We start from the raw sequence: 13,966 nt of genomic DNA, 5'->3' as shown, positions 1-13,966 counted from the left end.
TGTTTTTCACAAAATTAATCTCACTTTATGGTTATGTATTTTAGTGAGAATTCTTTTGGGTGACTTACCATTTGTCAAGCGATCAAACAGGAAAATGTCAAAATCCCACGTTCCCACTTTGGAGAGCATATGCTGAAAAGGCAAACAAAAGCCAGTGCTCACATGAATCATACTGGAGACTCAAACATTTACTTTGAGACACAGTGAATTAAACAATTAAAAAATTGAAAATATTAGGATACTACTATCTATGTACTACTGGCTTGTAGTAAAACAAATCTCATGCCACGTGCTAATAACAAGTGTTAAAGGGACGGGTTCCAGAATCAGACTGCCACATCCCCCATGGCTGCATCTCTTATTGGCTGTGGTACCTTGGACAAGTTCCTTAACCTCTCTGTTACCTCCGTTTCCTCATTTGAAAAACGTGGCTGATAATACTATTCCCTCAGAAGGTCGTGGTGAAGATTAAATGAAGTCATATATGTAAAGTGCTTAGAATGGTGCTTGTACGTAGTCAGCACATGTGATGGATATCTGTTAAAACCGTAGACTTGTAAGTTTTATCACAAACTACTATATGTTTAAGGGAGGAAGTTTATAGCAAACTTGAAACAGATGATATCCAGATGACTGATGAGCACACTGCTCTGCTCGGCGTGGACTACACATGAAATTAAACACCTGAACAGACAGGAAACTGAGGGGTGGGCAATTGAAAATCTTGGGTGTTTAAAGACCTACCGTCCAATGTAGGCGCACTGTCCTATTTTCCTCTTTAAAAATACCCTGTGCTTAGAATTAGATGGTGTTCACGCTCAGGCACCAGGTTGCAGGGCTGATTCTACCCTCCCTATGGCTCCCAGGACTGTGCTTTCCCGTCTTCTCACAGGCACTGCTTCTGGAAGGACCGGCTCGCTCTCCTCCACCTGCCCTTGAATGGCCTCCCTATGCCTTACAACAAAATCCAAAGGCCTCATCGTGAAAACAACGACCTTCACAACTGCATCATTAAAGTAAAGGGATAGTAGGTTTTTGGTGAGGTCTAATTTGAGTGAGCATTTTATCCAAGTCACACAATTCTAAAGGCAGAGCCCAAACCTGATGGCTGTTATCCTGACTTCTGGCCTGCGGTTCTTTCTGTGTCTCAGTGTTGTCTTTCCTGAGAGGCGGCTGCTGAGGGGGGAGGCACCCCTGGGAGAGCTCTGTCACGGGTGCTTCGGTGCTGGGGGCCTAGCCTTGCTCTCCTCTGCCAAATGAGACAAACAACCAGCAACTAACCGGCAAACGTTCACTCCACCCCAGGCCCTGGGTTGTTAGAAGGAGTGATGTTTGTTTTCTTTTTGCAGACCTAATGTTGGGTTCTTAGTTCTTCTGACATTCCTTGCTGCTCGTTTCTTAATAGTATATACCATTACAATATATTTCTGAATAGTCTATAGATAGCATAATATCACTTATCATCTGAACTATAGTATTACTTTGACTTCTGTTTAAACCAAGGTGGTTTATTCCTGAAATTTAAATTCCTTTGGGAGTTTGGGCTAGAGAGAACCTGTGAAGTTTTTTTAGATTGTCATACATTAGAGTTTCTACCCTCTGTAGGATCAAGGCGTTGCAACAATAATCGTAAAATTAGTAAACAATTATTTGAATGAATTAAAAATTATAAAAAAGACAATGCACTGTACTGACTGCCTAAAGTAGAATGAAGAGTTGGTAATTACTGGGTTAATTTCAGCATAGCTATTATGGTGAGATAATTCAATGGGTTAAACAATTTAGTATTTATTATTTTCATTCATAATTGACCAGCCTAAAATTTTGTTTTACTTGGTGTTGTGCAAATATGTTTTGCACATTTATGAAAATGAAAATAGCTCACATGCGCTAGGCATGAGTATATTAAGCATGTAAACAGGCTTTATCTGATCTAATCCTTACACTACCCTTATGAGGTGGGTGTTTCTATTGATTTCATTTTATATGTAATGAAAAAGTCCAGATGTGTTGAGTAACTAGCCAGAGCCACAGAGCTCCTCAGTGGCAGAAGTAGGACTCAAACCCGGGTGCTATCAGTGGACACATGTAGGGGGACACATGCTCTCAGCCAGTGGCCTGGTGAGGTGACGGAGGGATAGCTAGCTCACCCTTGCTTGTCCAAGGTAGTCTTCATCCAGCAGGTGGAGAGGGGCTTGGGGTATAATTCCACGAAGCAGCCTTGATGCATGGAAATATCGTTGAAAGCTTAACAGTCTTTTCACCTTTTTCTTGGTGCCAATTTCCCCTGAGTGTGTTGTATCTGTGGAAAGTAATCAAATTCAGAAGTTACATATTTAATAAAAAGCCCCATTTTTCACCACTATGTAAAAATATGGTGTATTATAAAGAAGAGAAATTTAAAAGATGCTCTCAATGCTTTCTTAAATACAGACCATTTAACTCTGCATTTGAAATTCTTCTAGAACAAAGATAATATTTCTTATATATTACATTCATTAAGAAGTTGAGATATTTCTGAATGTAATTTTGGAAGACATGAAATGTGTGTTAAGAATTTCATTTTCTTATTAATGATGTTGGTAAGATTAGTGAGTGAATGCACATACTTCTGCATGCATTTAAAGGCACAGTCATGCTTTTTTCCTGCTATCCTGGAACTGAGGTTCCCAGATTTAGACTAGTTTCTCATCCTACACTCTCTCTAGTCTGATGAAATCCTTCACCTGAATTAGAAGAGTTGAGAACGCACTAGCTTAGACATGAGGAAATGTTTCCTAATGTCCCAGGAACATCAGTGGCAAAGGAATTAAAGATCTCAGCACAAAAGTGACCTAGATTCCCGTGACATGAAGCAGAGAGGGTGTTTATTTTCTAATGGAGTACATTCTCTCTTACTGGTGGCCATAAAAATCTGATCCTGTCAGTAGAGATATTTTAATACTCCCTTCACATGTGCCTTTCAAAACTTGACTGTTGACGTCATGGTCATTGTCCAGAAATACCCCAAGCACATGAATGTCTGTCAAGGTATGTCTTATCTCAGCTGAAATTCTACGAATCACTCGGCCACATAAGTGACGTTTGTTGCCAATTCTGGATCTGGAGTCAGTTGAACAGTCCTAGTAGGAAAACATACAGTTCATACACAAAGAAATTTTGGTTTCTCTCGTGCTTCCTCCCATGTCTGTTTTTCTTCTATAGAAATAAAAATCACCATGGATACTAGAAGCAGAAGAATCAATGAGCAAGGGCCTCCTTAGCAACGCGGCACTCCCCGAAGGCAGGGAATGACCAAAATCAGTTAACTTAGGTTACATTATGCATGCAAAGGCTTAATTCAGGGCAGGCAAAACCCACTGTTTTCTGGAAATGCTACCTGATTTAAAATTCTTTTTATTTTAAAGTGGTTCTAGATTTCATGTGTGGAAAGATGTAAATAAAAAGGAGATAAGGAAGAGATAAGAGGAATACAATCGAAGTTGGGTGCTAACGCACACAGCAATACTAAAAATGGTATATGTGGGCTCACTTCTACTGGTGGGTCGCTACTCATTTATAGCAGTTTATCAAATCAAAGCATGGGGTAAAGTGGTTCATTCGTTTAAAAAAAAGTTTTGAGTGTTACTAAGGCACAGACACTGTTCTAGATGCTTGGTGAGATCCTTCATTCTAGATCCTCCGGTGAGCAGAGCAAAGATCCCTGTCCTCGGGAAGCTTGCACTCTAGTACAGAGAGATAGGCAATAAATAGTAGACATAAAAAAGGAAGTAATGTATAAAACTGTGTGAGAAGCTGGTAAATGCAATGGGGGAGAAAAGGAGAGCCGCGAACGAGGGATCAGGAGTTCTGTGTTGGGATAGTCAGGGTTTGCGTCATTAGAGATTACAATTCGTTCAGAACTTGGAGATGAAGGGGCTGGCCAAGCAGATATGTGGGGAAATGCTGTTCTTACAGAAGGACCAGCTGGAATAACCCTAGCGTGGAAGGGTGCCTGGCTTGCTGGCATGTGGAATGAGCAGCAGTTCAGTGTGGATGGGGAAGAGAGAAAAAGGGAGGAGTAAGAGATGAGGTCATAGAGCAACGTAGGGGGAGGGCATGAAAATTATGCCTTGTACACCACTGTCACAGCATGGGCGCTACTCTCAGTGAAATGTGGAACCACTGCAGAGCTTTCAGAGCATGAGTAATATGGTCGCATTTAGTTAAAAAGGGTCACCATGACTTCTGTGTTGAGAACAGAAGCAAACAGCAGCAAGCTTCAATGAAGTGAGAGTTTTTTTTAAATTGAAGTGTAGTTGGTTATAATGTGTCAATTTCTGGTGTACAGCATAATGTTTCAGTCATACATATACATACATATATTTGTTTTCATGTTCTTTTTCATTATAGGTTACTACAATATACTGAATACAGTTCCCAGTGCTACGCAGAAGAAATTTGTTATTTATCTATTTTATATATAGGAGTTAGTATTTGCAAATCTTGAACTCCCAATTTATCCCTTCCTACCCCTCCCTCCCACCCCCGTAACCATAAGTTTGTTTCCTATGTCTGTGAGTTGATGCAGCGAGACTCATTATGAGGCTATTGAAATAATCTAGGCAAGAGATAATGGCTGGTTAGACGATAGGAGCAGAAGTGAAGGGATTCTGACTATATTTTGAGTACCTCCATGGTTTTGGCCTGAATAACTGAAAGAATGGAGCTGCTATCACTTGAGATGGGGGAGATTACAGGTCGGGCGGGTGTCGGGTAGATGTCAGCTTTGTACATGTTGAATTTGGATGGAAACTCAATTGGAAATTCAGGTGAAGGTGTCAAGTAGAAATAAGCAGATATAAAATCCAGGGCTTATGGGAGAAGACTGAGTTAGAGATAAAAACCTGGGAGCTGTCAGATGAGATTAACCTAGGGAGTGAGCGTAGATACAGATGAGAAAATCACCAGAGTCTGAGTTCTGGAGTACTTCAACTTTAAAGGGCTATAGGGAAGAGAGAATCAAAGGGGTTGAGAAGGAGTATCCTGTGGGGATGTAGGAAAAAAACCAAGGGAGCATCATTTCCTGGAAGCCTAGTGAAGACCATATGTAGGGAGGAAGGTGTGATCCTTAGTATCAAATGCTGCTAATGTATCAAGTACAATGAAGACTGGGAATTGACCATGGGTATATAAACCTGTCAAGATTCATTGAACTATGTACTTAAAAGAGCACATTTTATTGTATGCTTAGAAGCAAAAACACCCAGTAGCATCAGGCACACCTAGCACTCAAATTTTGTTATTTAAATACAATTTATCACGAAAAGGAACCAGATAACCTTGGTGAAGTGGCTGAGTCTAAGTATGAGATGAACTATAGCTTCTTATGATGCCAGAAAATAAGGGAGAGCTCAAAAAATGATGGGCTTATGCAAAAATGACAGAGGAGACAATGTGAAGGGGGTCCCTCCGAGCAAATATGGGGAAAATGAAACTCAACATGAATAATGGAAGAGTGGACTGTAAGTCATTGACTGAAAGGAGACTCCATCAGTCCATACTGATCGTAAGCAAGCAAGTGAGTAAATAAATAAGGGAAAGCTCTTCCTTGTAGCAAGTACTGGCCAATAAGGTAGAAGAAATAATAAAGAGTTAGAAAATTGCTGTTTTGCAACCTTTTTAGAAATAACTGCTTCAGGCCAAAATCATTAATAGATAATAAAATTGGTTAGTGAAAGTTCAAAAAAAACCAGGATAATCACATATCTCTTCACAGGTGACTTATTAATTGGAAAGAAAATAATGGACAGGTTTTTAGTGGACAAATGGAGAGGGGGCACCATCTTCACTACCACTCAAAGTTAACATCACCGGTAATGGGAGAATCTGACATCATACTCCTTCTGATGTAATGCACTGAGGACACAACATCACCTAGGCAGTGTTCCTGCCCCCGGTGCACATCCGACCCCCCAAAGGAGTAAACATCAGAGCAACCCAAGTCGAAGTGTCCTCTACAAAACAACTGGCTGGTACTCTTAAAAAATGTCAGTCATAAAAGACAAAGAGAACCTCAGGTATTGCTTCCTAATAATGGGTACCAGATACAGTGCGCTAAATGCAATGTGTGACTCTGAACTGGATCCTAGGTTAGAAAAAAATTTCCATCAATGACATTGGTAGGATAACTTGTAAAATTTGGATACAGACTTATATATGAGATAATAATATTCTCTCTATGAATGTCTTGAATTTGACAGTTGAACTGTGGTTACAGGAAAGAATTCCTTGTTCTTAGAAAACACATGCTGAAGTATTTAGGGATAAAGGGGCATGATGTGTACAACAAATTCTCAAGTGGTTACAAAGGAAGCAGCAGTAAGGCAAATTGGGCAAAGTACAATAATTAGTGCATCTAGGTAAAGGGTGTATGGATGCTCTTTGTCATATTCTTGCAAAATTTCTAGTAAATCTGAAGTTATTTTATCATAAAGAGTCCAAGAAGAGAGAGAATGGGAAGGGAGAAATCTGAGGCAACAACATAAAGTATATTCAAGACTTTAAGAGTCTTGCTTCATAGGGGAGGAGAGAAATGTGATATTTCTGTACCAAGGGTATCAGAAATATCAGAGTAAAATCAAGGGTATCAATAAATAAATGAAATTAATTATCCCTGTGTTATGCAGAAGCCTAAAAGAAAATATCTACACAACGATCTATTCCTTTTTTCATATTCTATGAAAAGTCCCCCATTCTAAAATACTGAAAGAAAATCTCCTAGGAGCTGAGAGCATGCCTGCATCTGCATCACAGAATCGGAAGCAAACAACTTAAGCCTGAATTATGGAAATAAATCACAAACATAGAAAGTTGAAATTATGAATTATTCCTTTGTAAACTTCCATTCAACTTTCCAGGTGCTAAAATACTTTAAGCAGATTAATAGTTAAGATAATGACACTTGTTACATACAATAAATATAGATGATAAGAAATAATGGTTTCTAGACACTAAAATGAGCATTTTGACTAAAATATTGCTAATCTAATGATGCTATAAGCTGGAGATATTAAGTTTAGATCCATTTTTTCCTTAAACCAAAGAAGAAGATAGCAAGACTCTTTCCCTACTTTTTTTTTTCACCCTGTAGTCAAACAGATGATAGTCTATCAATGTGACAGGATGTAGATCTCTTTCCATTTTTATTTCAATTTTTGATATTTTTGCCCTTAATTTTTATTTTAAAAATATTACGTTAAAATGATATATCTTAATTACTGAGTTATTTGGTACCCTCCAAAATTTTGAGCCTGAGGTCAGTGCCTCATTCCCCTCACCCTACTTCTAGTCCTGTCATATCTTTGCAGCACAAGCTCAGATAATACAAAAAAAAATCTGTATTAAAATAAATCTAGACAATAACACTTTCTCATAGTTAATTTTTTTACGGTAGCCTGTAGGTTAAAAGAGTGTAGCATACAATGTTTTTCACTGTGAGAGGTCTGAAGTTTTGGAACCAATTGGCTATAATGATGTGCATTCTTTATTTGTACAATTTCAAGTGTATTGTCTGAGATGTGCAGATGATGTCTGCGAAGTTGCAGTATTCATTGGTGGCCAATATTTTTCTAAAATACCAAGTCATAACTATGCTATTTAGCACTGCTATCTGGATTATTCTTTAATGCATAGGAAAATAATTCAGAAGTGATGCTAGATGACTATTTATGAAAACAATAGGGCTTAATTTTCTTATGTTAGGACATCCATAAAGCTAAATGAAAAAAAAATCCACAAGTAGCTCTCTGAAGAAGAGCATTCAATAATGCAAGAAAACAAATTTATTTAAAACAATATTAATAACTTATTTATCAACTGTCATTTAGGGAACACTGTGCTGTGTGAGACAATGGAAAATTAGGATATAAAGTGAAGATACAGTTGAGAGAAAAAAAATCCATATAAAGAACAACCTGTGAGAAAAATCACCATGCTGTATAATAATCCTAGCTATTGCTTTTTGAAGTGTTGAAATGAGTTATACAATTATTGGATAAGACCTGACACATTTGTTTCCACAAGAACTTTCTGTGAATAACTACATATTTTTGCTTTGATTATTAGGGGTATAATGATAGGCATTTCTGGACAGAGGTTTAAATGATTAGCTAAGCTAAATTTTACAGACAGCTCAGCTAAAATCAGCCTGCAAAAATTTAGAGAATCTTAACAATGTGTCTAATAGTAAAATACTAGGTTTACTTAATATCTTTATATAATTTAAAAAATCATTATTTAAAAGCATTCAGTTATCCTGATGGTGTTTTTGGTTTGGATTTTGTTGTTTTATGGGCTATGGGTCCACATTTTTGCATTTGGAACAGTTATAAAATGGTGCTCCAGAATATTCCATTGCCTAATCTTTCAGCAAATTTCATAATTCATAATTCAGACTTGGCTGTAATGACTTAAGTCAAATCCCACCTTTTACAGTTTAGCATCTGCAGACATTAAAATCTCAATTTATTCATAAAAAAACAAACTGCCAAAAGCCTTTGAAATATAGAAATGATAATATGATATTGATATATGACATTATATATAGTAAGCCCTAAAGACTCCATCAAAAAACTTTTAGAATAATTGACTTCAGTAAATTTGCAAGATAAAAAAAATCAACACACAAAAATCTGTTGCATTTTGATACACTAATAACAAACAGTCAGGGTAAGAAATTAAAACAATCCCATGTACAATTGCATTAAAAAGAATAAAATGCTGAGGAATAAATTTAACCAAGGAGGTGAAAGATTTGTATACTGTAAACAAGACATTAATGAAAGAAACTGAAGAAGGCACAAGTAAATGGAAGGATATTCTGTGCTCATTGATTGGAAGAATTAATATTGTCAAAATTTCTATACTACCCAAAGCATTCTACAGATTCAGTGCAATTCCTTTCAAAATTACAATGACATCCTTCACAGAAGTAGAACAAACAATCCTAAAATTTGTACAGAACCACAAAAGACCCCGGATAGCCAAAGCAACTTTGAGAAAAAACAAAGCTGGAGGCATCGCATTCCCTGATTTCAAACTATTTCATGAAGTTGTAGTAGTTAAATGGTATGGTATTGGCATAAAAACAGACAAAGAGATCAATGGAACAGAATAGAGAACTTAGAAATAAACCCATGCATAGATGGTCAATTAATTTATAACAAAGGAACCAAGACTATACAATGATGAAAAGATTCTCTTCAGTAAGTGGTGTTAGGAAAACTGGACAGTCATTTGCAAAAGAATGAAACTTGATCACTATTCTTACACCATACACAAAAATTAACTCAAAATGAATTAAAGATCTGAATGTAAGACCTGAAACCGTGAAACTCCTAGAAGAAAACATAGGCAGTAAGCTCCCTGACGTAGGTCTTAGCGATGATTTTCTGAATTTGACACCAAAAGCAAAGGCAACAAAGCAAAAATAAACAGGTGGAACTATGTCATACTAAAGGCAAAGGAAATAATCAACAAGATGAGAAGGCAACCAACTGATTAAGAGAAAATATTTGCAAATCATATATCTGGTAAGGGGTTAGTATCCAAAATACATAAAGATTAAAGATATATAAATATACAAAATAATAGCAAAAAACTCAAACAATTCAATTAAAAAAATGAGCAGAAGATCTGAATAGACATTTTTTCAAAGAAGACATACAGATGGCTAACAGGCACATAAAAAGATGTTTAACATCATTAATCATCAGGAAAATGCAAATCAAAACCACAATGAGATATCACCTCACGCCTGTTAGAATGGCTACTATCAAAAAGACAAGAAATCACAAGTGTTGGCAAAGATGTGGAGAAAGGGAATCCTTGTGCACTGTTGGTGGGAATGTAGTTAGTGCAGCCCCTGTGGAAAACTGTATAAAGGTTCCTTTAAAAAATAAAAGTACAATGATGGTAAAAAAGAATGGAATCTTGCCATTTGCGACAGCAAGGATGGACCTTGAGGGTATTATGCTAAGTGAAATAAGTCAGTCAGAGAAAGACAAATACCGTATAATCTCGCCTATATGTGGAATCTAAAAAATATCAAGCTCATAGATACAGAGAACAGATTGTTGGTTGCCAGAGGTGGGGGATGGTGTGAGAGAAGTGGGTGAAGGGGGTATTAAATATTAAAAAAGAGAAAAGAAAATACTGTGTCTATCCCACAGATAGTCAAAAATCTTCAGTGGTCATAAATGATCATATTTGTTTATTTTTCCTGTACATCTTACCAGCAGTAAGAAAATGGTGCACAGAAGCTGGCAACAACCAAGGATATTACTTGGCCTGAAACATCAAGAATGGAGACTATTCTCGCATATATGTCACCATATATGGGTGAACAATACGTTTAAGACAAAGGGAGTACAAATGACCTATGAGATCCAGAGATAAAAATCGGATTGAGATAAAAATATAAATTAAATTCCTTAGCATCTAGGGCATTTTCCAGGGTCTTTAATAGAAAAGTAGGAAAATAAGTCGCAATTTCAAAAAACAAATAAAAACACATACCATGTAACATTAGCAACAATAACAAAAACGGTTAAAAAAAGGAAGGAAAAAAATAAGAGGGAAAAAAAACCCAAACCAAAAGAAAATTCACCATTTCCTTAAAACTGAACTTGAAGTTGGGAAATCAATTTGAATTAAAAGGAGCTGAGAAGTTATTTTAAGTTCTGCAAACTTAGATCTTGAATAGAGATGTATTAAAGCCCCACGTCATTAGCTCTTGGATGTACAATGAATACTCACGACTTCTTGATGGCTGTCACTGGAAGAAGAGCTTTGCTTCAACACTGCCACGGAGTGGGAGGAGGTGGAGGAAGGCTTCTTTAAAGCAGGTTAAATTGTTTCTCTAGTTCTACTTTTTGGCATGTTTATTTTTTTAAAATTGCCATTTCTCTTTTATGTTCTTGACAGGGAAGAGAAAACCAATATGGCTGATATGAGTCATAGAATGGAATGAACTCCTTCCCCAGTTCACTGTACCCACACCTGCTGCTTCGGCTCTAGAAAACGGGCTCAGAGAGTGTTCCAGAGGGTCAAAACCCTGTCCTCAACCAACCAATGCACTGGGTTGTGGCAAAATGTGCTGTTTTTAAGTCTACTGTTTTGCCTCCCAAAAAATCCATTCCAACCCATGGATTATGCATCTCTAACTTCTGGGGTTCAGGGATAGTTGAAAAACTATTATTTCCTTTTTTGTAAGGGGGGGAAAGTCTTTAAAAATAAGCTTTTAAGATGTCTCTGGGCAATAAGAGAGGTTTTTCAAAATCCCAGTTTGAATGAAATTTAAATGAATTAGTAAGCAGATCCAATTTCCTCAGTTTTAAAGAAGAAATATGTGCCAGGCACAATGTGGTTTTATTGAACCCACCGCTTCTCAGAGTTTGAAATGTTTAGCAAATCCCAAGTTTTGAGGGCAATGGTTTGTGGTGAGCAAATTGAGGTGACCAAACTTTCAGTTGATTCTAAGTCTCCAGAGGTTAAAAACTGCTGCATTAACTCCCTAGTTCTCAGCATGTATTTAAAATAAGTGTGGTCTCTTATCTGGAGACATGTGTTTGGATTGTTATATTTCACTGCAAAAATTCCAGATATGTGTTGCAATGTACCTCTGTTCCTCTCCTTCCACTCTGTCTGCTGGTTCTATACTCCCCCACCCGGGGATACTGGACTAACTCTCTGACTGTCTTCAGTTGTATCCTCCAGTCTATCTCACCTACCACGGACAGATTTACTCCTCAAGCACAAGTCCTACCATGTCAGCCCTCTGCTCCAAATTCTTCAGTGGCTCCCCAATGTCTACTTAGTTACATTTATAATATTTATCTGGTATTCATGATCCTCCATAATGTGATGCCAACTTATTTTTCCATTATTCTGTCCCACCAGTGCTCTTGTAGATAGATAGGTCTATATTCTTGCTGGTTTTCTTCCCTAGGTCCCTCAAGCTTCTGTATGATTCTAACACTCCTTCTCAATTGAATACTATCTCCATCTATTGAAATGCCATCCACCCTTCACTAGCCCACCTCAAGTCATTTCTCACCTCCTCCCAGTCAGATGCGGAGCAAATTACTGTAAGCCCTGTCAGGGTAGGACCATGTCTTACATAGTATGATGGCTGGCTTAAAAGGTGTTCATTGAATGAGGGAGTGAAGAGATAAGGTGATTATTGATTGGGACATAAGCTTTTTATTTTTCCTACCTCCTGTAGCACATTATCTTCCTCGTGACAGATACTACCACAAAATTGTTGAGTTGAATGAATTGTCCAGAGCAGGGAAGATTCATTCATCTTCCACAACAGATAACAGGGTAATCTCCTGTGTAGAAGAACTTGACCTTCTATTTCTTTTCTGAATTTGTTGGATTTTCTGAAATGATTATAAGTGCACCTTTAGAATGGTGGTAGATTAGTACTAAGTGTATCCATCAGTAGTGGCCTGGAAAGGAACATGGATCTCTGAAAACTTTCAGAAAAGGACCCCTTATGTTTTATTCTTCGGAAAGGAAGTTCACTGTAAGTGAATTCCTTTCTCTTTATGGGTTACAGTGGTTGCTGGTTCACCTGAGTGAATCCTCTGATTTAACTGGACTGAGTCAAGTAGGTATTATATATGGTTGGAACATAACTTGTTATACGTAAACATCCACTCTAGTCTGGTAGAGGACTTGAGATGTTTACCTGGACATTGGGATTTACTTCTCGGGGCCCATGGCTCTCTATGGGTTATAGTGGCATCTTAGGTGTTATCATATCTGCAACTCTGCGTAGGATACTGTTAAGGAACAAGCTCCCATTAAAATTCAAACCAGTAACAAGCCATGGAAAGCTATATATTTTCACATGGGGCCAGATCAGAGAGAAGGAGGAATTGCTTCAGATGATTATTCCAGTGTCCACTTGATGGGTACCTGAACAATCCCCAAAGATATAACTGATGTACTTAATCTAGAATAAGCACCCCTGGCCTCCTATTCCATTTATTCCATCCAGAGCAAAAACAAGGTTTTGGGGCAAGGGGTGATGGGACTAAGAAGTATTGAGCACCTACTAGGTAGTTTACATTTGTCATTCTATTTAATTTTCATAAAAATGGCTATTGTGAAGTTGGTATTAATTGGTACATTTTATGTGTGAAGCAATGGATTTGGAAAAGTTCAGTAATTTATCTAAGGTTGCACAACTGATAAACAGCAGAGCAGGGACTGAAACCCAGATCTATCTGCTCTTGAAGAAGATGCTCTGTTCACTATATTCTGCTCTTTACAGGAAAGGACAAAGACCAGGGGACATGTGAGAGTCCATCACGTAACCCTATTTTCCCTGAGGTACAGTGATGTATGAATACTCAAGGAATCTCAGATTTTTTTTCCTTTTTAAAAAACACAGTAACACAAGAACAATAAAAGGACATTTCAATATAATTCATAAATACTAGCGTTTTTAAAACAATAAAGATTCAAAGGTTGAAGATTAAAATTGGTATCACTGAACAAGAATGTCAGAGTAAGAAATACTGCAGTGCTGATATTGAAAGACAACCTGTGAAATAAGCAGAAAACAACCAGAGAAATAACTTCTTAGCAAAACTTGGAAGTGATTCTATGTATGTAACTTCCCTGCTTCTCCTCACTTAATGTACAAATGGAATATTGGGAGGTGAATAATAAATCACTTGTGGGTTTTAAAATTGAAAACACATGTATTACTGACACTGACAATGTGATTTGATTATTATGTTATTACACAAAGAAATTCACAGACGTTGGTTAGTACCTCAAGCTTTGGAAAAGACAAACATTTTTGTTGTGTACATAGAGCGGCAGTTTCTGGGGAAGGGAAAGAGTGGGAGGTTCTTGGGCAAACAGGCTGCTCAAAATAAAACTGACAGGATGCACACAGGCCTCGTGT

At 37.4% G+C, this 13,966-nt stretch overlaps 1 protein-coding gene across 5 annotated transcripts in view; it reads right to left on the bottom strand.

The window, feature by feature from the left end:
• The window catches only part of PDE7B (phosphodiesterase 7B), a 290,852-nt gene that overhangs the window by 39,868 nt on the left and 237,018 nt on the right, over positions 1-13,966 (bottom strand). For 4 of the 5 annotated variants that reach the window (XM_032484995.1, XM_032484997.1, XM_032484996.1 and 1 more), the window contains 2 exons: positions 2,151-2,302; positions 69-132 (listed from right to left, as the gene is read on the bottom strand). In XM_032484995.1, coding sequence (XP_032340886.1) covers positions 69-132; positions 2,151-2,302 — 216 coding nt within the window. Of the gene's footprint in view, positions 1-68; positions 133-2,150; positions 2,303-2,435; positions 2,582-13,966 lie in introns of those variants that run through there. The other variant, XM_032484998.1, reaches the window with a different exon arrangement.

Source organism: Camelus ferus, chromosome 8, assembly GCF_009834535.1.
Source record: "Camelus ferus isolate YT-003-E chromosome 8, BCGSAC_Cfer_1.0, whole genome shotgun sequence".
NCBI lineage: Eukaryota > Metazoa > Chordata > Mammalia > Artiodactyla > Camelidae > Camelus > Camelus ferus.
Note: the sequence above shows the minus strand (reverse complement) of the source record. Positions and strands in the feature narration are given on the sequence as shown.